The 24,225-nt window shown below is 43.8% G+C and overlaps 1 protein-coding gene across 1 annotated transcript; it reads left to right on the top strand.

The window, feature by feature from the left end:
* Positions 1-22,985: 22,985 nt before the first annotated feature.
* Positions 22,986-23,600, top strand: LOC147457542 (uncharacterized). The gene is made up of 4 exons (XM_086513612.1): positions 22,986-23,068; positions 23,217-23,277; positions 23,372-23,440; positions 23,571-23,600. The coding sequence occupies exons 1-4, from the start codon at positions 22,986-22,988 to the stop codon at positions 23,598-23,600; spliced, it is 243 nt and encodes an 80-aa protein (XP_086369738.1).
* Positions 23,601-24,225: the final 625 nt, after the last annotated feature.

The raw sequence follows: 24,225 nt of genomic DNA on the forward strand, positions 1-24,225 counted from the left end.
TCCCTAATGTTTTTCTTATTCTTCCCTCGTGTTGATGGTTTTGTTTTAATAATGAATTTTTTTTTTCATAAATACTTATAAATCTAAGCCCCGGCTGCTTACAAATTAGCACTTCCAAAACACTTTCTTTTCCATCTAATTTTTCCATAGAAGTCACTTAAAAAAGGAACTTGCATTATCCTTGGGGTTTGGGAATTTAAAGCAAAGCAATTAATAATAAAGGTGTGACGATCATTGCTCAAAAGAAAGATGCTAATATTGACATCGCACCATTATTGTCCATTTGTGTGAATCCTAGAATCATCTATGTGCATATTATCCAACTTCCATCCATCCTCGAGCATCAAGATTATAGGATTGGTAGGCACACTCGTCTCAAACCCCTTGTGGAAAGCCAAAATTTCACATTACAATTTGGTTTCTCTTCCCTCTTTTGAGTGGCATGGTAGGTATAGCAGTGCATTGAAAACACGATTGGGTATAGCAATGGTAGGCATAGAAATTCATTGCAAACACGATTGGCGTGGGGTATTCATGGTAGTTAAGATGACTTTGAAGTCTTTGGTACTCTTCAATTTTCTCTTGAAACAAAGATTTTTTAATGGCACACTCATTAAAAGAACTAGGAAACATTGTTTTTGGTATTATCCTATTGCAATGGCTTGGTGGAATCATCTACAATTCCTTTTATTCTACTCTTTCCAAACCTAGATCACCTAGAAACAAGTCATATGTGGGCTCTGGCCTCTTGATTTTTTCTACTCTCTAAAAATTGTGCTTGAGCTTGTTAAGTACTGGTTTCTTTTTAGCATGGGGACTTGTAGAAAGGCAATTATTTCTCAAAATATTAAGCGGTCACACTCTCTTCTATTGTCTCATGGTTGACATAGAGTTCTACCATATGCTAGCACCATGTCAATTGAAATTTCTCATTCTTGATCTTGGCTAATGCTCTCTTCATCACATAAGTCATCATCCCTCATTATTATTATTATGGTTGTATTAATAGTCCTTCAACAGTCTCCACACTCCACACAATAGGTTGCATCAATATCAAAAAATTAATTGGCTACATTCCTTGTGTTGATTTCAAAGGTATAGCCATATGTAATTAATATACATTGTCTCTTCTTGTCCATTTTTTTAACCCCCTGATAAGTGATGATCATCCTGCTGGTGGAAGATAGCTCAAACTGAAGTGCCGGGCCCGTGAGGGTGGACCAAGCCGTTGCTCCCCAAGTGTACTGTCAAGCCGTGGAGAGAGCAGGCATCAGCCGAAGAACTCGAAGCCACACCTGTTGTGCCGAAGGACAGTCCCAAAGACAGTGATGCTTACTCTCCACAAGGTGGTCACAAGTTGCACATGCAGTCAAGAGACCACTATGCACTAGCCAGCTCCCAATTGTTGTAGCTCTGTGTGCGACCAACCACTGAAACAAGATGACTCGCCTCAGTTGTCTGGAGTCCCACAACCTCTCCCAGAAGGCTGACAGAAATCAGTTGTGAGACCCTCATCTTACCAATAAGGTGCTGCAGCGGGGCGGGCCTCTCTCTGTGCTTCTAGTATATGACGTCCCAATCGAACAGTGTACTGAAAGAACGGGACTTTTGGGTGGTCTGTGGAAGAGAAAGGGTCCCTCCAGAGCCACTCACCAGGATCTCACTGTACTCGTGCCAGTGGACAGCACTCCCAAGCCCACAGCCTCCAGTGTTCCAGTCTCAAGAGCTGCTGGGTCAGGATCAACGACATAAGTCCTCCCACAGATGCCCACTACTCGGATCCTCTGAAAACAGCACTTTGCTACCTGCGGGACCTCTACTGCAACTCGCTGTAAGCGTCCCCCATATTGAAGCTCGAAGAAAAGGGATGGAATAGTCTCTGAGCAGGCCCTGACTGAGATGAGAACCTTTAGTCGTGTGAAGGCTCCCATCCACCTAGGTGCTACTAGCTCGAGAGGCGTGAGCCACTCAGCTGGAACTACCTCTGAGATGTCCTGGCACATGCTCTGCACCCCTCTCATGCCCTGCTGGAAACCCTGCACCTCTAACAAGCCTGTGAACTCTAACCAGTCACCTAAAGAGCGCGCTGGACCCGCTGCCATGGGATCCCAAGAAACATGAGGTGGACTACCAACCAAGTGGCCTCTCTGAGTGCTAACCATGGGGTTCCAGACAAGGGGCTGCTGTAGGCGCTCCTCCGTGCAAGTATGCTGTCTCTGCTCCAGGCCTCGCCGCAAGAGCTCCCAAGATCGAAGAAAACTCACAGCGAAGCGATACTCCAGTCTCCTGCTCAAACCAACTCTACGCATCTCTGTGAAGATCCATCTGGTCGAAGGTCGCCAGGGGCCTCCAGCCTGAGGCACCCTAGCACGAAGCCGCTATAGCAAGCACTGCTTCTAGGGCTCCTCACCTAGAAGAAGTCCTCTAACTATGAACTTCCCAAGAAGGGCTTTGCTCTGCTGTGCTGGGTCAATGATCCCAAGCCCTCCCTGTGAACAAGGAAGAGTGATGACCTGCCAAGCCACTTTGGCTCGGGCTATCTGAGTGTCACGTCTTGACCAAAGGAAGTTCCTGATCAGCATCTCTACCTGGCTGATACAAGAACTCCAGAAGATCCAGCAAGAAGTGATGTACCACATAGTCGCCAACAACACCTTGTTGGTCACTACTACTCTGCCAGCCAAAGAAAGTCGTGTTGAGCTCCAGTGTAACAACTTCCTCCTGATAGACAGGAGGAGGGGAGCAATCTGCTGCTCGAGAGACAAGTCCAAACCAACCTGACAGCCCAAGTACTGAATTGTAGTCCCTGGGGGAATCCACCTAAAACCCTCTCCTGGCATCCAATCAGGCATAGGAGCACTACCAACCGAGAAAGCCACTGTCTTTCTCCAGTTGATCAGTGCGCCTGATGCACAACAGAAGGTCTCCAGAGCCTGCTCACACCTGTGAAGGTTGGCCTCCTGGCCATCTAAGTACAAGGCTGAAAACTTAGCGTCCAAAAGCTCATCTCCTCGAATAGGGAGTGTTAAGCCCCGTAGACCAACCTGCTGTGACACCAAAAACCTGCACATCACCTCCGCATAGAACGGAAAGAGGAAGGGGGCAAGAGGATAGCCCTGTCTGATGGAACATGTGAGCATGAAGCGATCACCTCTACCTCCTACCAAAAGTACTTGACTGTGAGCCTGCCTGTACAAAGCTGACACCCCTCTGATCCAAGCATCTGAGAAGCCCATCTTGTGTAGAGTGCCCTCTAGAAAGTCCCAGTCAACTCTGTCGTATGCCTTCTCAAAATCGAGAAGAAGAACCACTAGGTCCTCACCACGGAGCCGTGAGAGGGCAGAAGCCTCCCAAAAAGTAAAGATGTTGTCAAGGATACTATGTTCCTTGACAAAACCTGTCTGAGTCCCATGTATAAGGATCTCTAGAAGTGGCTGAATCCTCAAACTCAGAGCCTTGGCAAGAATTTTGTAGGCTGAGTTGAGAATGGTGATGGGGCGCCACTGTCGAATCTCATCCAAGGAGCCACCCTCCTTGGAAATGAGGTAGATCAAGCCCTCACTCATGCTGTCAGGCATCACTCCTGTGTGCAAAATGTACTGAAAAGCACTACAAAGATCTGCACCAAGCAGGTCCTAGTACTCCAAGAAAAAACTGGGAGTCGGCCCATCCTCACCTGGACAGCTACCACGGGGGAGGGCCCTAAGATCCGTGTGCATCTCCGCAAGCTGAAGTGGCAACTCAAGCCTCTGACACATCTCCTCAGTCACAAGACAAGGCATCTGTGCCCATAGCAGAGACTGTTGAGTCTGGCTTTTCCCTCATCTTGGATTACCCTACCTACTGACAGGACATCACCCGGTGGTGGTCCATGCGGTCTATCGGTGACTGCTGCAGCTTATAGTAGCTTCTACAATGCAGACTGTTTAGTCTGGCTTTCCTTGATTCGGAGGAGTTTACGGCGCAGATTGCTACATCTGGCCTTCCTGGAGTTTTACATAGCTTAGCCACCTGGCCACACTAGGTTACAAGTTCATGCATTGACAAGATTCTGCTCATTCTCATGACGGTTTTTGGGCTTCTCCATTTTCTCTAGACGGTTTGACTACAAATACCACAGATCCTATTGGGCAGGACACTTGCAAGTCTATTGACACTTATTTTATGACAAGGAGTTGTTTTCACACTCAGTTCGGGACCTTTACGCAGTATCTTCACCCTGTATCAGCAGAGGACAACAGTTTGCTACACTGTTCGACGACATCTTTCCACAGAGATTTCTTGGCAACCGTGACACACGAGACTGCTGCTACACTGATGGAGTATCCTTCAATGGACATTGCAGCATACATCTTCAAGACTGTCTCTGCTGTAAGCTTCTATTTTTCTACCTGTTGTTCCTCTGGTACCTTGATCTTCTGCAGATCGGAAACTGCTTCCAAGAAAGCTTCATCAATATCGGAGAGCAAAGATTTGGATTTCTTCATGGCAATGGGGAATGGCTTGTTAACAGCTGCAGGCAGGGTATCCACTGGTGCAAGAAGTGTGGGGGAGTTGAACTTGTTGGAATGTTGAGACCGAGAGCCGCTCTCTGGGCCCGGGTGAGGACGCCTGATGGCTCCTCTGCCAACTGCGGTGGCTTATTTTGAGGGGTAACCACGTGGGTAGAAGGGGGCGGCTCAGAAACGGTGCTAACTACTATCAAATTGAGCTTGGGAAAGGAAAACTCATTCTAGATTTGACTTGGGTTCGAAGCCGTGGATGCACGAATTTTAGGGCAATCCTTACTGTAGTGATCCTTCGTTTCGGGGCAATGACGGCAGAGAGGGGACCCTTCTGGCAAGGAGCATTTTCTTTGGTAATGCCCATATTCCCCGCATCTGTACCACAAAATGGGCCGATTTAAAGGGAGAGTCGAAGGGCGAGGTGGTCCTTGCTCCTCGTGCATGGGACCAGATGCTGACGTTGTTGGGCGCATTTCTGACACCCCGTTTTTTGTAAATTTGTACATACGGACATGAATCTCGATGTCAAAAGTTTGTGTGGGCTTTCTTTTTGTGGGGTTTTTAGCTTGCTTTAGTAAGCACATGTACATGCACTGCAAGTCACTAGTCTAGTGACAACTGTCGGGCTGCTGTAAGTACGCGTGAGTGAGTTTTTTGAAGTGAGCCTTGTATAAAAATAAAACTCATGTAGAAACTTAAAAAAGTTCAGCCAAACATCAGAAAATTGCAGGTTTTAGCTCGTTGTGTCTCCTTGGTGCTTTTGGATGCAGTTTTTTTGCCTCGACTAGCCTTCTCTACGTGTAGTCGTGTTGGGACAGCTTTTTGTTTGCGTCAATTTTGCTCATGGCGGCATATGGAATCAATTTTGGTCATCTTCAGCTTTCTCGCCAGTCATTTTTCAATATTTTTTCCAAGCTTTAAAGTGCCCCAATTGGAGTTGTGCTCTTCAGGTTACGACTAGTTCTCTGCAAGGTTATGGCTATGGCAGCCTAGTGGCAAATTGTGTGCAAACAGATTCGGAGGGCATGTAGCTATGAATTTTGAAATTGGTGTTGAAGTTGTGGGTTTGTGATGTTTGATTGTGGAAGGAGAGGCTCTTGTCTTCATATGCATTGGTCGGCGTGTGCTGTAAATCTGTGCTTTGACAGGGTTTTGCTCCTATGTGACATAGTTTCTTGGGTGGGCGACGGTTATTAAATTCCCAAGGGGACTACTCTTGTTGGACTTGTGGTGTTTCAAAGGGATTTTTCAAAGCTTTTGGTGTCTTGTAATTTTCTTTCAACGCTCTTGGCTGACATCGCTATAGAGGTGTTTTAGTTTGCTTGTTTACCAACAGTGTTTTGGTGCCCACCACCGAGTATCTTCTTCAGGTGACCTTCAATTGACAGCTTTGATGGCTATGGTGACAGAGTTTCCAAGGTTCTATGGTCATGTAGGTGAGGATGCTGATGCATTCATTGAAAAGATGGAGTTTTCTTGTTTGATGGAAAATAAGGAAGATCCAATGATTATGCTCAAGATTTTGTTCTTTTGCTTGCAAGAAGATGCAAGGATATGGTATGATGAGTATGATTCTTGGTGGAAATCATCTCAACCTCCATTGGTGATGACTTATGGTGCATTAAAGAAGGCTTTTCTTGAGAAGTTCAAGAAGGTAGAGGACCCAACGGATGTATGGCACTCCATTGAAGGACTTGTGCAATGTGATGGGCAAAGTGTCGATGCCTTTCTCAAGGAATTCAATGCTTTGTGGAAGAGATGGTGTGTTGCTTTGGGCAGTGATGTTCCTCCTCTTATGCTTAAGAAGTGTATGTTTATGCAAAGTTTGAGAGCTGATTTGAAGTTAAAAGTTGAGCTTAAAAGGCCACTTACATTTGATGATACAGTAAAGGTTGCAAAGCATAAGGAATGGAAGCTAGAGAGAGTGAGGCAGCTTGGATTGCAAGAAGATGTGAAGCCAAATGTATCTTATGTTTTAGACATCAATATGGACAATGTATGCAATGAAGACTTCCATGTTTCTCATTCTCTTGAGCATGTGAAAGAATAATGTCATATGCATAATGAGATCAAGAAGAATGCTCAATGTATGCCATCTTTGTTGTTTAAGCGATTTGATGTCAACCTTCATGTCAAAGATGATGATGCTAGTAAGGTGGATGTAGGCAAGAAGACTACCATAGTCATGAATGAGTCTCATATGCAAGGAAATGAGAATTTTGAATATCCAAGTCACATGGATGATGCTTGTAATGTATGTTGTAATGAAGAGGAGTATGTTTGTGATACAAATGTGACTCTTGGGAGTTCTCTTTGTGTAGATGAGGTAGTCAAAGATCACATGATGGAGGTCAAGGAAGTTAGCAATGGGAAAGATGGTGATGTGTATGATGAGGGTTTTCAAGTATATGCTTTGGGTGACAGTATGCAACAGGGTGATGAAGCAACTAAGTATACTACTTGTGTTATTGATGAGGACCCTATCAATGAGAAGCTTAATGGCATGCATGATGGTGTGGGTGATCCTGCCTTAATTGATGAAGAGAATATTGAGGTTTTAAAAAATATGGAAAATGATGGAGATTCTCTTGTTATGCCTCATGTGAATATGGTTGATGCTACCTTGCTTGATCCTCTTGTTAAGGAGCCTAAGTTATGTATGAAGGGTGGCCTACCTATCAAGCATGGTCTGGTTGGATTGGTGGATGGATGCTTAGTCAAGCATGGGAATAACGAGATAAATATGAAAGAGGATATGAAAATGGCTGAGTTAAAAGCTGAACACTTTTTGGATGAAATGTTAAAGGATTCCTTACATGCTATAGTACTGAAAGGGTGTCTCTACGTGGTATCTATTGAGAATACTTTATGCTTAACGAGGATTTATATTCTGCACATGGTTTGTGCTTTCATATTAGGAGTGGGAACATTGATATGGCTGGTGTTTCTTCATGAATTTCGTGCTTATGTCGTATGGCCTTTTGATCCAGGTGGACGACATGTTTATGCTACTGTTGAGCATGAATGCTCTAGCAAACTGGGGGGTTGGCAAACTATGTTGGGCGCATTTCTGACACCCCGTTTTTTGTAAATTTGAACATACGGACATGAATCTCGATGTCAAAATTTTGTGTGGGGATTTCTTTTTGTGGGGTTTTTAGCTTGCTTTAGCAAGCACATGTACATGCACTGCAAGTCACTGGTCTAGTGACAGCTGTCGGGCTGCTGTAAGTGCTCGTGAGTGAGTTTTTTGAAGTGAGCCTTGTATATAACTAAAACTCATGTAGAAACTTAAAAAAGTTCAGCCAAACATCAGAAAACTGCAGGTTTTAGCTCGTTGTGTCTCCTTGGTGCTTTTGGATGCAGTTTTTTGCCCCGACTAGCCTTCTCTACGTGTAGTTGTGCTGGGACAGCTTTTTGTTCGCGTCAGTTTTGCTCATGGCGGCATATGGAATCAATTTTGGTCATCTTCAGCTTTCTCGCCATTCATTTTTCAATCTTTTTTCCAAGCTTTAAAGTGCCCCAATTGGAGTTGTGCTCATCAGGTTACGACTAGTTCTCTGTAGGGTTATGGCTATGGCAGCCTAGTGGCAAATTGTGTGCTGACAGAATTGGAGGGCATGTATGTATGAATTGTGGAATTGATGTTGAAGTTGTGGGTTTGTGATGTTTAATTGTGAAAGGAGAGGCTCTTGTCTTCATATGCATTGGTCGGCGTGTGCTGTAAATCCATGCTTTGTTAGGGTTTTTCTCCTATGTGAAATAGTCTCTTGGGTGGGCGACGGCTAGTAAATTCCCAAGGGTCTACTCCTATTGGGCTAGTGGTGTTTCAAAGGGATCTTGCAAAGATTTTGGTGTCTTGTAATTTTCTTTCAACGCTCTTGGGTGACATCGCTATAGAGGTGTTTCAGTTTGCTTGTTTCCCAACAACGTGTAGAAGCTTTGGGGAACTGATGAAGGAGTACTAGCATGATAAAAGCTGGGGGATGCAAAGTTGTTGTGCATACCTCGCTACATAGGAGGTGTTGTCAACTGCATAGGAGGAGTTGTCAGCCGATGTGGCAATGGGTTTTGATGGCCATAGGGTGAGACCATGTTGGATGCAAGTGCTAGCCCTTGTTGGAGAGAAGGACCTTGTATTTGACGCAATCCCTTGATATAGTAGCAATCCTTGTCTTCGTGCCCAGATTTTTCGCTGAAGTGGCAATAAGCCCGAAGGGGACAGTCCTGTGGAGGATGTCCTGGAGAGCGACAAGAGCTGCACCATACCATAGCTTTAGTCTCTTGCTGAGACCGAAGCTCTTCTAGCTCTCTCTTGATTTGATCCAAGGCCTCAAGATGCGGTGATTTCTCTTGTCTAAGAGACATTGATTTCTCTTCTTGGAGAGTGCGTTGTAGTTTTAGGGCTTCAAGTTCTCTGCGTAGAGAATTCAATGGATCAGCAGGACTACTTTCCGAGAACACAGAGGGAGTCTCTATGTGAGGGGAGTTGTTGAACAGCTTCCTAGCCCCTTCTATCCTAGTAGCAGCTGCGATGAATTCCTCCAGAGTGGCGTCTGGTCGGAGACTCTCTCGGAGTTTTTGCTAAGAGGTTTTGGGGAGCGCCTTCTCCACCCACTTCTTCACCGTGAATTCACCAGGTTGCTGGGGAAGCTTGGAAACCAGAGACTTGGTTTTAGTCATAAGCTCTGCAAAAGTCTCATCTGGCTGGAGCACCATATTGGCCAATTCATCCAACACCTTCTCTTGGTAGTCACCTGGCCTCAAAGCTGCACAGAGTTGTTCTCTTAAGGCTGCCAAAGTTGCAAAATGGTTCTCTGCAAACTGGATGTACCATTTGTCTGCTAAGCCATCCAAAGTAGATGGAAAGAGTAATAAATAAGAATCCTCTCTATTAAGACCACGACCCCTACAGAGAGATACAAACCTCCTTGCATGGTCGTCAGCAACTTTTGAAGAGGGTCCTTTGAAGGTAGGAAACTTGATGTTCACCTTGGCCAAAACACTTGCCAAAGCTTCCATGGCCCCTTGCTAGCATGTTGCTCAATAGCCTGCTGTAGCAGAATAGGAGAGAGCCTTACTGGAGAAGGTGATCTGGAAGATGTGGAACCGGATGAAGGAATGGGAGAGAGCTTTACTAGAGATGGTGATCTGGAAGATGTGGAACCGGTTGAAGGAATGGGTGATGTCGTATGTGGAGGTATGGGTGACGAGGTTGATGGACTTCTACTAGGTATCAAAGGTCGTCTTCTGTGATAGTACTTCAGAGCGCTCAGTAGTGTGCTTTGACGCTCGACTGACCGCCTTGTATGTGTCATGCAGTGACCACCAATCCAAGCAAGCTTTGGGCAAGAAAACCTTGAACTCGCTGAAAACTGGTCTAGACTCTACTAGACTAGCCAAGTGACTAGACCAGGCTGGACCAAGGACGAGGTCTAGACCCAGGTCGAGGAGAACTAGACCAGGGACGAGGACTAGTCCAACCAGGGTGAGGGATGACTAGGGCGAGGGAGGACTAGAACAGTTGGACCAGGCAAGGTAGGCGAAGCTCGGCAAGATAGCCGAAGCTAGATAGACCCAACGAGCTTCAAGATTTGTACCTCACAGAGTGAGATTTCAGTTGAAGTCCCACCGTGATCGCCAAAATGAGAGCACCTGTAGCGCGGATAATGTGTCGTGCTCTCTATAGTGGGTGGTCCTCAGTGCAATGTGCGTGACAATCTCACTCAAACAGACTGAAAAGAAAGGAAACAATAGACATCAACAGAGCTCACAAAGGCACAACAGCTGATCAGACATATGACTCGACTATCTCGAAGAACTGATACAGACTCTGGCGTGCCAGCACACTTAGCTCTAGCCCAGGTCTCACAGGTACAATGGGGTGTCGAGGCTCAAATGTGCCGGGATGGTGAAGACATGCTTTGTGTATAGACTCACTCCCAATGACTACGTCGCTGGACCAGAGGTGAAGAAGATAATCCCGATGACCCACCGCTACTACTCATATGTACCCCCATAAAGAGACACCAACAGCATCATAAATGTCAACCATGCGGTGACCTGGCCTCGATGTCCACTAGACCACCGTCGATACCCTGCCACGTTTCACTCCCCATCCCTTAGGGTCCGTCCAGTGTGAACCAGCCTAGACCAACTGTACTAACTGTGTCTTGCGAAAGTGACACTGTAGCCTGCTACAGATTTTCCCTCGGAATGTCCCTCGGAATTTGTTTTTGAGCTAACTTGAGTTGTTTTGCAGATATGCTGTAATCGCGGACAATTACTCTCTTTCAAGAAGGGGGGATGTAACAAACTACTGACGTGTCAAAGCCTAAAGAATGGAGCCAACTTAGAAATGTGGCCGAGGGGCCTAAACTGTCACAAAGTGATGACGTGGCTGTCCGAGAGCAAAAACCCTAACCCTAATTTTTACCAAAAACCCTAATTGTTGAAACCCTAATTCTAGAAACCCTAACCCTAAAACTTGAAAACCCTAATTTTGAAAACCCTAACCCTAAAACCTGAAAATCCTAATTCTGCTGCCAAAACCCCTAAAACTGTAGAATTCCTAGCCCTAACCCTAAGGGCAGCAGGGAGATTTCCGCGTTTTTCACTGGCTGATGATGTGGCAGGCTGTACGAATTTCCGTTATTTACGCTAGCAGGTTTTTGGCTTTGCTTTTGGACCAGAAGCTTTTGAGTTTTAAAGGCTTTTTACTGTAACTGCTTTTCAAGCCAAGGGCCTTTAAATATGAAGCTAGGGCTCATTCTCTAGCATGCTTCCTGGAGAAGATGCAGAGTCTGGAGTACCGGCTTGTGCTTTGATGATGCAATATAAAGAAATATTGAAAGGGGTGCCAAGGTTTGGGACCAATACTCTCTGGGGTGAATTCCGCCACTCCGTGTCGCGTGTCATCTCTCTCTCTCTTTCAGTTCAGTTGTTATTGAAGTGCTAAAAGTCTGTTCAGTCTGTTCTTTTCTATTGGCACGTGATGCCCGCCTTGTTAAAATCTGGACGCAGAGTGTGAGAGCAGAGGACCCTCGGGAGTTGTAATTTGTACCTTGACGACTCAATAATAAAGAAATACTGGAAGGGGCGGAAGTCTCTAGGGCCAATGTGTCTGGGCGTGGAGTCTCTCTCTCTCTCTCTCTCTCTCTCTCTCTCTCTCTCTCTCTCTCTCTCTCTCTCTCTCTCTCTCTCTCTCTCTCTCTCTCTCTCTCTCTCTCTCTCTCTCTCTCTCTCTCTCTCTCTCGTAAAGTTCAGTGAGTTTGCAGTTGTCTCTAAATAAGTATGTCCTAATAAAGGGGATAAGACTACGGAGCAACCTTTTGCTAAGAAAACCAAAACTGTAGCAGGACTTGTTCCCAATATATATGGCATCTCTGGACTCGATGGTTCCAAGAATTGTGCACATCATATGGAAAGATCAATGACTTTAAGGCATATTTTTCGATCCAGAAGCCATTGAGAATTTCATCTATCGATAGTTCCTCAGGAAAATGGACTTGGAATATGATCAATTTGCAGGAGAATTTGAGGCCGAGTTAGCCATAGGGCAAACTCATAAAGTTTTACCAATCATTGGTGCTCTTCCGGTCACCATCTAAGGGTACCGTGGCAAGGAAGTGTAATCACTTTAGGCGAGTGATGGAAACACAGAGATAATTGCAAACTTCACCTTTAAACACTTGGATAAAAGAGAGAAGAGATAGAATAGACAAAATATTCATAGGCCACCTTAGAGGTGCGATCCCAAATTCCATATAATATACAATCAAATAGAACCAAATCTTTTCTTGGTTCTCATATCTCCCACGCCTACTAACTTATTCATATTTTATCAGCTCAAGAGGCGGAAAGTTCTCTTCATACTGTGTGATAAGAATAGTTAGAGGAATATCATCTTTGTCTGAAGAAGATGAAGCGACTGCATTTGGATCCGGATGGTAGGTTCCCTGCACCCTATATACCTAAGTGATGATTAATTCGAGGAGACTTTTTTTGCCATATATACCTACCGCCTCTAGGTAATGTAGGCAAGCTTACGTACCTACCTACTCTAGGTACCCTCATTATTTCTAATTTTATGTTCCCAGACATTGTACTAGAGTCACACATGGAAGATGTGTTCGCAGGTTCAGTTTTAGGAACCTCGAACAAAGCTATGGCTTTTTGACACTCTAGTGGCTTCAACTATGCTCTATGGGGTTCAGATTTGGGGGCCCTCAATGCCAAATGGACCACTAGGGCATATATGGTGTAAGGATTCTAGGTAGTAATCCTTAATTAAGTACTTAAACTCATGATTAAGGCTTAAGAAACTTGAACTAAACTTAGAAACAAGACTAAGAAGACTCTGCGTTGATTGATTGAATGTGTGATACAAGGGCTCCTTATATAGGAGACGAAGAGACACAAATGAAAAGACATGTCTCTTGGTTAAGAGACATGACTTTAGACGTAAAGACACATCCTTTCGGCAAAGAGCTGCAACCATTGGGCGAAGAGTCACACCCGTAGAGCGAAGGGGTGTGACCACTCATCAAAGGAGTGTCGGTTTTGGCGAAGAGACACGTCTATTGAGCGAAGAGGTGTGACCATCCAAGCGTAGGGGTCCTCCCTGGTATGGCACTTCACAACTAAGAGTAGATGTGATACTGTTAACATAGTCACAATCATGACTTTCCCTCCCATTTAAAATGAGAGCCAGTGTCAAAGAAATGGCGTCTGATGTTGATAGAACTCTGGAAAAGCATTGAATCTTCGAAAATCTTCAATCTTTGAGTAATCAGAAACCTTTGTCTTTAACATTTTCTTCTAGCGAAACCTTTTTGCTTTCACTGCTAAATCCCATGTCATTGCATTATTAAAAGACTTTTTAGAGGACTCTAGCATAATCAGGTTAATTGCAACAAGAGGTTGATCTTCAAAATTCTTCATGCGATGTAAGAATTCTGGTTCAAAATCTTTCAGTTTCTGCGAAATATTTGGGGAGGAGGAAATCATCTCAAGGTACTCTTCAGATGGGGTAACTTCAACTTTAGCAATCATTGGAGAGGATTTTGGATTGAGAGTGTAATCATCATCTAATAATGAATCCCAAAATTCTTCAGAGTCATCTTCAGAAACTGTCATTTCATGACTTGTAATTGGCATATCATCATCCAACAAAGAATCAAAGAAAGCATTGTCGTCTTCAGACTCGGAATCCTCAACTATGTCTTTTTTGGTAACGAAGTATCACTTGAAAAAACTTCTTGCTTGAAATCATCTTTGTATTCAACAATTTACTCAAGAGAAGTTAATGAATTGAAAATTTCATCAATTAGAATTTCTGCATCTGCATCAGAGATCATATTTGCTTCATAATCCTCTGTATCATGTCGTTTGACTAGTACACGTGAGGCTTAAATCACTCGTTCCGCATGATAAAAGCCCGTGTAAAATCAAGGCACGTCTATCTTTGAACAAATTGATAGTATGTCCTCGAAAGCTAATTGCGGGATCATATTGGAATAACCAATGCTAACGAAGAATCATGTCGTATTAAGATAAAGGCACAACTTCAAAATCCAATTGATCTGTATAAGTTTGAATCTCGAACTGCAACTATCGAGCTGTCTGATCACAAGTCAAAATTGATCCATCTGCTAGTTCCACAACATATATGTGAGATGTCTTCTTAGTTGGTAAGCCAAGCTGTTGAACTATGTGAGTAATGACAAAATTATTCGAGCATCCGTTGTCCACCAAAATATTGATGGATCGACCATTGAGAGTTCCAAGAATGCTCAGAACTTGCTTTGAAAGAGGCTCCAAAAGTGAAGAACCACACTGAGCATGCTTCATAAGAATAGTCGTATCCTCTGAGACACGAATTGTGTTGACCACTAATTTTCCTTTATCCTTAGCAGAATCTGGTTGTTCAAAATTCGATGATGTTTCCGTGTTGGAATCTCTTTTCAAATTAGACGGATTTGGTCTCTTTGGACATTGATACCATCTATGGTCACCACCGCAAATTGTACATAATTCTTCCTTCTTTGAAGTCAAAGATGCATTTGACAAAGAGCCTTGCTGAGTATTGGGATGCCGATCTTGAGAAAAATCACGTCCTTTACCACGACCAAGTGGAGGAACATTTGAAGAAGATCTGCGTTGAGATTGTCGAACCTTGAAGTTGAATAAGGTGTTGTGGCTTGCTGTCTGAACTGAGACTGATGTTGCTGACTTTGGCTATAGCCGTCTCTGCAATCGCTCTGTAAAAAGCGAGCGCTATTTGAAAATTTGTCACCAGGAAGAAAATTCCGTGTAGGGCGCCGATTATCGCCAAGACGCTCCACATAGGCAATTGCAGCATCCAAGGTGGTAGGGCTGTATTTGTGCACAGCTAATAAGAATGCTTACACAATCACAATCTAGATGTTCTTGGATGCAGTCTCATGCACGAATGCCATGCAAACATAGACTCGTTTACGGGAAAGCATTTGCTTGCCCAAAAATAAACTCACTTTCTCAAAAAAGCAACTACACTTCCTCAAAGTTTCCTCTTGTTGTCACAAAACGAGCACCACGTGCCAATGGAAAAGAACAGACTGAACAGACTTTTAGCACTTCAATAACAACTGAAACTCAAAGAGAGAGAGAGAGAGCACATGCGACACGGGGTGGCGGACCAGAAAGTATTGGCCCCAAACTTTGGTGCTCCTTTTGCTATTTCTTTATATTACTTGAACTCAGTGTAATGCCGGTACTCGCACTTTGCACCTTCTCATTGAAGCGTGCCAAAGACTGAGCTTGACACGTCAAGGATTTGTGACACTTCTTCTCGATGCTCTATGTCACCCATCCGATGTGACGCATCAAAAGTACTCGTTCTTGGTGGCCCTACAAATATTCCCATTCACAATGCTCCTGTCATTACTCTGAATGACACACTAGAAATATCTGTACTCGAATGTCCCAAGCGAGAAAAACCCTCCCACTTATAAATCCAATAATTCTTTTAGAATTATTTTTTCTCATGTCTCTAGGGAGAAAAACCATCTCATTTTTGACATTATATTTCATCTAAATAAAGCTAGTTTAACAACATGATCCTCCTCCCACGGGATACAGTGTCCTCAAAATGTAGCGTGCAACTAAAGTGATTTATGGTGATAACTCAGGATAAGTGCTCAGTGCGTACTCAAGGTTCCTTTTACTTCATGAGAGAGATGTGCAATTGACTTGAGAGAGAAGAGAGAATGATACTATGAGTGAAGGTTTTTTAAATGAAGAGAGAGAGAGAGAGAGAAATGAAATGAAATGAAATGTTATATTAACGTCTTCAAAAAGGCCAGAATGACCTATGAGACCAAACTGATACAAAAGTGGTGAATCTGTTACAAAGTCTGGGTACCTTAGTACTAAAGTACTAAGTGTGTGAGTGTGAAAATAAATGTGAGAAACTAAATACAAAGAGAGAGAGAGAGAGAGAGAGAGAGACTAACACCAGATGGGGTCCCAAACCCCCCTCCAAGGGTACCCCTATCTATCTCTATAGAGGTATTTGCTTTAGATTGCACAAATGTCGATACAATATTCCTAGATGCTGAGATGCTGATGGGATCTTCATGTGTGAATGATTGGATCTGGGAGGCTACCGACTAAAATCTGGAATCGCTAATGCTATGGGCTGAGATCTTTGGCTAAAAAATGACTAACGCTGCTGTATTTTCTGGGGTGCTAAGGAATCTAGCGATAGTAGGTTGAAAACGTTGGTTGACTTGATGAGGGAAACGCTAGTAATTGTAAAAATGTCAAGGTGCTGAGATGCTGCGGGTATTGATTTTGCAAGTACTGGATATCTGGATTCTAACGCGATGACCCCTCGGATCGCGAGTGGTCTTCAGTGAGATCCCACGACTTGCAATAAAAAGGCTAAAATGTCACTTATAATAAGTTATCAACTCTCTATAACAAGTGTTTTATATGCATTTGATTTGCTAGGCTTGGAACTAATGCAACTGCGAGGAAACACTCCTCAATGCCTTCTGCACTTAGCAGACACTGGCTATGCTTATGTGCAATCAAAGGGTACACAACTACACTCAAGTGCCTCGACATGCATGTCCTTCGTACAAGCTCACAAGGGTGCTCGCCGAACAATTCCTAGGTTGTCCTAAACCCTAGAGATAGAGGTTACAACCGGTGCACATGCACTTAGGGTTAGGTGTGCATGTGACATCCCCCCATTTTTAAGGTGAGGTATTGGTACCGAGCTGCATGGTTGCCTTGTAGTCTGCAAAAAACTTTGGGTAATCCGTAAAGAAATCTTCGTCAACCCACACTACCTTATAGGTTCCACGATCCTTGAACTTCAAAAAGTATTGGCATGCTTGTTTCTATGACCAAAGACGAAAACGATGTAGAAAAATATGCCCCGGCTCCATGACTTCACTGTCTTTGATCTCAGGTTTGTCCTCTTCAGAAATCTCCCTTGGAAGATCTCCCTGAAACAACTTCAACCAAGAAACATGGAAAACGTTGTGCATTGACTATGAGTTAGGCAACCTCAATTTCATAGACACATCATTTATCTTTTAATGATTGGAAATGGACCATGCATCCTAAAAGAGAACTTTGGACACCTCTTTCCTACTTGCTTAAGAAGACGTCTCATGATTCCAAGATACACCCAATCCCCTTCCTTGACAGTAACATCCTGACGATGCTTGCTAGCCTACTGTGAATAAAATTCCTGAGCCTTGCTTTGACGAACCTTCATATCTCAGTAATCTCGTGTAACAAACTTGGGCACCTCAAGTCTAGAATTTGTCACGACACAAGAGAGAATCACTTAAAATACTTCAGAACTTTAAAATCACAATTCAATTTGGTCGACACAGCCCGACGTAGTTTCATGCCTAGAGAGATTGGCCCCAAAGATTGGTGCCCCTTTCGATATTTCTTTAATCTTTGAGCATAGTTCAACTCCCCAAGGGTCCTCAGCTCTCAGACTCTACGTTCAGATGCTCTGAGAAGTGAGGCTCTTAGGGCTCTTTTATTCTTACAAGGGATGCCCAAAAGCAGTTAAACTCAAAAACAAACTGTACCAAAAGCAACTAGTCAAAAACTGCCATAAAAAAGCACCAGCGTGATTTACGGAAATTTATACAACTGCTACATCAGCAATCGACGCAAAACGCTGAAATCCGTACAGTCTGCCATGTCATCATGTCGACGTGAAATCCGGGTGTCTGTAAGTTCTGCCACATCATCACGCCGTGTGTGTGTCCAGGTTGCTCTGCCACGTCATCAATTGGTGACATACCCCCCTCTTGAAAGAATTGTAATCGCCCTCGATTATGCCTGCAAAACAGACAGAGGCCATAAACTGTCTTAGTAGACACTTACTGTTAGTACTGACGCACTAGACAGAACACATCTAGCACTTGTACAAATCGACATTTACATCACAGGACATCACAAGACATCACATGACAAATCACAGAAAAAAAATTCATTCCAAATCTCAGACCATGACTGCCAGCAACGTATTTAGTAACCACATCTAGATCCATTCAGGACCTCACTGATGTCACGTTAACTAATCCCATATTGTGATCATGTCTATAGAGATTTTCGACTCAAGCAGTGTCATGTGCAAGTAGTCATTTGCCTTGAGCACTCTCATGTGCGAGTATCTGTCGCCTCAAGCACTAACGTGTGCGAGAATCGTTTCGGGAGATTCCAATCCATCACTTAGTTCATATCAAATGGAGTGGTTTAATAATTCATTCGATTGAATCATTTGTGATCCAATTATCAAGTTAATTCGAGAGCTGTCACTGCTCCAAAATCATCATCGTCTCATTCTCAATCTTGTTATCTGTTCACAAATAGCAGGTTCTTCCATTAGTTTCATCCAAAATTCATGATACTTATCGTTGCCAGGTTCATTCTGGAGCGGTCATTGCTCCCCATGGCATTCATCATCATCGATTTCACATGTTATGTGCACACAACTAGCAAGTTCTCTAGACAACATTAATCTCATACATAAATCAGAATCATCTTCGAAAATTCCTATTTCAAAGTTCTTCATTCACACACTTAGTTCATACTGAACACAATGATTCAATCATCTAGATATCTCATCCGTCCAGAAGTCTTGATGCTGCTAAATCCTTGTGTAGCCATCTCATCCCGCACGAACTCTTGATGCGCTCACCACAGTATCCAATCATCTCATTCATATTGGAATCTTGATGTGATGCACTAGAATCATTCAACATGCGTCATCATTCATTCATTTAAATTCATCATTCTTGTCTCTAATCGTAAGGATATCCGATTCATTCCTAAGCTATCGTTGCTCTCGATCTCACCATCTCCTCCTTGATTTCACCTGCAAAACAGGCAAGGAGATGGCTCACCTCGTTGCAAAAGAGTGGTTGTCCAGCGCCATGCTTCCCAATCCATACAGAAGTGAGTTCCTTGCTCCTATTTTTGGTTATCTGTCACAAACAACCAGATGTCAGTATCTCTTTCAGTGTCCTTTCCAGTATCGGGTTCATCTTTTGGTCAACAGTTCTGTCCTAGCTCTTCCTGTGAGTAAAGCTTCTACTTTTCTGCACTTAACTGTCTTTCAATTTTCCACCCCAACTTGAGAGGGGACTCAATGGCCTCACGCCATCTCGAGTGAATCTCATCAATCGGGTAATCTTCAGGTGTTTCGCAAATCTTGGGTCTCTGGAGTACTTCATCAATCTTTTCACATCCATGTCAACCTGCAATGGACGCTTGGATTCTGCTCTCGCAAACTTCTCCACCAAATTGTTTTTGGCCCAAATCTTCGTTCTTTTCTTCAGTTCACATGTCTGATTTCAACCAGGAGGTGTTATTTCTGTCAGATTCTCCACGAGAACCCATGTGTAATCTAGGATTCTTAATGGCTTCATGCCCTGTAAGACAGAGCAATGAAGACGGGAGCGGAGCGCCCGATGAGTAATGTATGAAGGGAGGGAGAGGCTAATAAAAAATTCCAAAGTGCCCAAGTGCCCTATCTGCTCTTTGATAGGACCGGTATGCTTCGAGAAAAGCACACGCCTGATGCTCTGATACCACTGTAACAAACTTGGGCACCCCAAGTCTAAAATCTGCCACGACACGAGAGAGAATCACTTAAAATACTTCACAACTTTAAAATCACAGTTCAATTTGGTCGACACGGCCCGGCGTAGTGCCATGCCAAGAGAGATTGGCCCCAAAGACTGGCGCCCTTTCGGTATTTCTTTTATATTAATCTTTGAGCAAAGTACAACTCCCGAAGGTCCTCATCTCTTAGATTTTGTGTCTAGATGATCTGAGAAGCGAGGCCCTTATGGCTCTTTTATTCTTACAAGGGATGCCCAAAAGCAGAGCCCCAAAAGCAGTTAAACTAAAAAACAAATTGTTCCAAAAGCAACTAGTCAAAAACTGCCATAAAAAAGCACCAACATGATTTACAAAAATCCGTACAACTGTCACGTCGGTCGTCAGCGCAAAACGCGAAAATCCGTATAGTCTGCCACGTCATCATGTCGGAGCGAAATCTGGGTGTCATACAGTTTTGCCACGTCATCATGCCGTGTGTGTGTGTCCAGGTTGTATAGCCACGTCATCAATTTGTGACATCTCGTCCAAGGACTGGCTCTCAGCATTGGAAACAGGCAATTGACTCATCGATGTGGTCAACAAAGTCCAAGATAGATGGCCAATGTTGCCTCATACGGAGTTTTACCAATGGCACAGGATTAGGAGTCATTCCAACTTGCTTGTACTAACAAGAGATATTACTCCCTGTGAAACCATTGATCATGTACATATGGCTTTAGGATATCGCAGGCCTAAATTGTAAATCTTAGTTTGATTATGGGACTGTAGATGAATTGCAGATGAAAAATTCAACTTAGTGCCAAAAATTTTAAAGAGTGCTTGTCAAAAATGCCACGTAAACTTGACATATCTATCTGACACTATCGACTTTGACAAACCACAAAGGAGATACGAGCGCTTAATGAACAAACATGCTACATCTTGTGTTGTGATTGTCATGAATTGATGACGTGTCTTGACCACCCGCGGACAGTCTTGACAGGCGGACAATACGGCTGCTGACGTGGCAATCGGTATCGACAGGCTAACTTGGGACGCTATACAGATTCCCGAAAATCATGCTGACTGGCTGACGTGGCACAATGTAGGATTTCCGCTTTTTGGGTTGATTGGATTACGTGGCCTAGCGTACTGATTTTCGCTTTTTACGTTGGCTGTTTTTGTTGGCAGATTTGAGAGCTAATTGCTTTTGGAACCCCCTGCTTTTAAGTTTACCCCTTTTGGGGCTCTGCTTTTGGCATCCCATGTAAGAATAAAAGAGCCCTAAGGGCCTCACTTCTTAGGGCATCTGGACGCAGAGCTTGAGAGTCGAGGACTTGCAGGAGTTGTCCTTGGCAATGATCAATGAAAAAGAAATACCAAAAGGGGCGCGAGTCTTTGGGGCCAATCTCTTTGGGCACGGAACTACGCTGGTCTGTGTCGACTCTCTCTCTATTAAAGTTCAATGATTATGAAGTTTTTGCTTGTGTGTTGCTATTAATTTCTTGCTTGGAGTGTCCAAGTGTGTTACATTGGTATCAGAGAACAGAAAGATTCTTCTTCTACGAAGGATCCGATCCTTTTTTTTGCAGCACACGCAGTTTTTTAAAAAGATCTTCGTACCCCGACCTCGGACTTAGGGCGGTTACAGACTGCCGAAGCCTCTGCCCTTCCACTCAGGGGACGGGCGGGGAGGCTTTACACACTAATATGCCCAAGTCGTCATATATTAATAAAAGCGACCCCACTTACATGTAAAGCAGCCGTGTTCTATTGGTTACGCACTTTGTCTTTTACGGTGGGGCCTGAGGTTCAACCCCTGCCCGTGGATGGGCGGGGGAGCTTGGCAGTCCACGGAGTTGTCCAGCACGCATCTCACGGAGCGAATAATCTTTTGGCATCTGGCGGCCAGCTCAGCTCACGTACCTGCCGCCCAAGTTTGGGCAGCCAGTCTATAACCGCCCTTATTAGCCACTCCCACCCTTCGTACATAGCGCATCGGGCGCGCTCCCGTCTTCATTGCTCTGTCTTACAGGGCATAAGCCATAAAGAATTCTAGATTACTCATGGATTCTCTCAGAGAATCTGATAAGATAACCACTTTAGAGGTGGGCAGGCAAAAGAAAAGTTGAAATCCGACCCAGGAACAAAAGAAAAAAATGAAGATTTGGACAGAAATTGGGTGGAAAATATTGCCAGACCGGAGTACAAACGTCAATTGCACGTTGACCCGAGACTTTCGAAACACTTGAAGAATTACACGATTGGTGAGATTTATTCGAGATGTCCTGAGGCCATTGCTTCTCCTCTCAGGTCGGGGGGAAAGTTGAAAGGATAGACGAGTGCAGAATAGCGGAACCTGTGCTCGCAGGAAGAGCCGAACAGAACTCTTGAACAGAAGCCGAACCAAAGGACCACCAAAAGATAAGCCAAAAAGTTACATAGCAGCAGCCGCCGAGCGTAGAAAAGGGGAGGGAGCGCTAGCAAGAGGAAGAGAGATCGTTGTGGAAAAATGTTGCAGAGAGAGATCAATGGTGAGAGAAAACGCCAAAGAGAGGGTGTGCTGGAACTTTGCAATGATCACAACATGTTAAAAGTACAAGGGGATGGGCTGCTTGTATAGGACAATCGATAAATTGTCCTACCTGTTTTGGCAGAAAACCCACGACCCTAAAAGCTGAGAAAACTGAAAGTGACCTACTACACATATTTTGTAGGAGAGCTGTAGAGAACTGGAGACTGTGACTCGGGGAAACCCTAGAAACGAGGGTCACGGCTCATGCCAGCCTACTGGGTGAGAAACACCATGGAGTGCATCGCCGAGAAAAGGTACCTCTACCTCAGATACGGCCGGGCATAGCCACAAAACAGCCCTCACTCCCTAATATGCTCTTGGGAGATACAAGGGCCACCACCGGACACGAATCTGAATTCTTAACACATCTGTAGTGTGCCCTCCTCTGATTCTAACCCACATATAGTGGGTACTCTCATCTCTGCAAACCACCTGGATAATCGGGTGTAACACCGTCTTAAATAACATCGCTACTCCTGAATAACATTGCTACTCCCTATCCTCTGCAACTGTGCTCATTACGAGCCAAGTGTCTGCATGTGCTCTCCCATCTTTATCTAGTCACCCTCAGGAGGTTAAATAGATAATGATGTCCCTCCCTTTGAAGTAATCCTCAAATGCTTTGCACCTGAAGCTCCTCTCCAATAGGCACCCTGTATAGTAGTGTAACAATTTTGTGATAATGTAGGCTGAAACCTCCCAAGTGGGTCTGTTGCAACCCACACAAAGGCTCGCTTAAGAGTGCCAATAAAAAACAAAGAGACTGCTTTCCTTAGTCCTTGATGTTGGAGTGTGTTTTCTCTCTTGACTCCGTCATTTTGACTTATCATATTAGCTGCTGTAGCATCAAAAAACTATGTGCAAGGTCATCTTTTCCTATGTCTAGATTTTTGCTTGACTCACTAATATAGGGATGCTTGTTGACAAAGGAACATTGTGAGGAAGTGATTTGACTTTTGGCAATCGGAGGAGTCACTCAAGTCCTGATCGGGCTCTATTGTAGTGCTACGCAGGGTGCAAGCATTTTTTCCGGTGCTGGATGAAGCCAAACGCAAGCTTGCGGAAGCTATTAAGGTGCTCACTGTAACGTTTCATGATGTAAATTGAGATTTGAAGCACTAGTAGTTGTTGAAAGCTTCTAATCAAGAGTCTGAAAACATGTATTCAGGAAAAAGGCCGTGATGACTATGATATTCAAGTTTTGGAAAGTCATGAAACAAACACATATGTGGAAATGGTAAGTACTTCCAAAAAGTTGTATCATATCATTTCATTTCTTTTTGCAGAGTAACTTTTAGATAAGATTTTTTCTAGGTTCAAAGGCCAAAACGGAATCGTCAATGCATACATTTCGGGTTTATGTGCAGCTCAAACACCAGAATAAAATGTTGAACTGATTAAGATTTTGAGCTGAAGCGTGTGGCTTGTTTCTGCCGGAGTAGTAGATGTGGAAGTGAGGGTATTCCAGAACTTTAGTTGCACAAAAGGTGCAATCATGGGTGATTTAATTATGTGCATAATTACATACAACCAGAAATTTCCAAAACCAAGACTTTTTGAAGAGGGATGTAGAAAGACGAATAACAAAACAATCTTAGCTTTATGAAAGAAGAAATAGTTCAAAAGAAAAGTAATAATCAGCAAATCGTGTCTTGACAATCCTGAGCTAGAGATCATTTAAGACTTTGTATTCTGTCAACCATACTAATCGAGGCTCTCTGTATGTGCTCCCAGCCTTAGTATTTGTGGGCCTTTTTGCTACCAACTACTTTATAGACCATGTTAACTTGATGTAGTGTGAGTAAATATTAACCAGAGCTTGGTCTGCAGGCTCTTGAGATTTTGCACATGTAAGCATAATTTCCTCAGCGTACCTAGAGCTTCAAAATCCTGCGTAATTCGTTCCTGAACAGCCGTTTGCGTAGGGAATGTTTGGCTGCAAAGGTGAAAACATGTAACGGGTAACCCATTTTATGCACCTCAAAAAAGTGAAGGATGGTGCTTACCTGGAGGCTGGAAAAC

Source organism: Adiantum capillus-veneris, chromosome 5 (genome assembly GCF_014529385.1).
Source record: "Adiantum capillus-veneris isolate H3 chromosome 5, ASM1452938v2, whole genome shotgun sequence".
In the NCBI taxonomy this organism is placed as follows: domain Eukaryota; kingdom Viridiplantae; phylum Streptophyta; class Polypodiopsida; order Polypodiales; family Pteridaceae; genus Adiantum; species Adiantum capillus-veneris.

Excerpts from the sequence above, each read along its gene's own strand:
- LOC147457542 (XM_086513612.1), top strand. The coding sequence starts at position 22,986 with ATGTTGGAGTGTGTTTTCTCTCTTGACTCCGTCATTTTGACTTATCAT. Across the intron at positions 23,278-23,371 it reads AGCTTGCGGAAGCTATTAAG|GAAAAAGGCCGTGATGACTA; the intron begins GTGCTCACTGTA and ends ACATGTATTCAG. Across the intron at positions 23,441-23,570 it reads CAAACACATATGTGGAAATG|CTCAAACACCAGAATAAAAT; the intron begins GTAAGTACTTCC and ends GTTTATGTGCAG.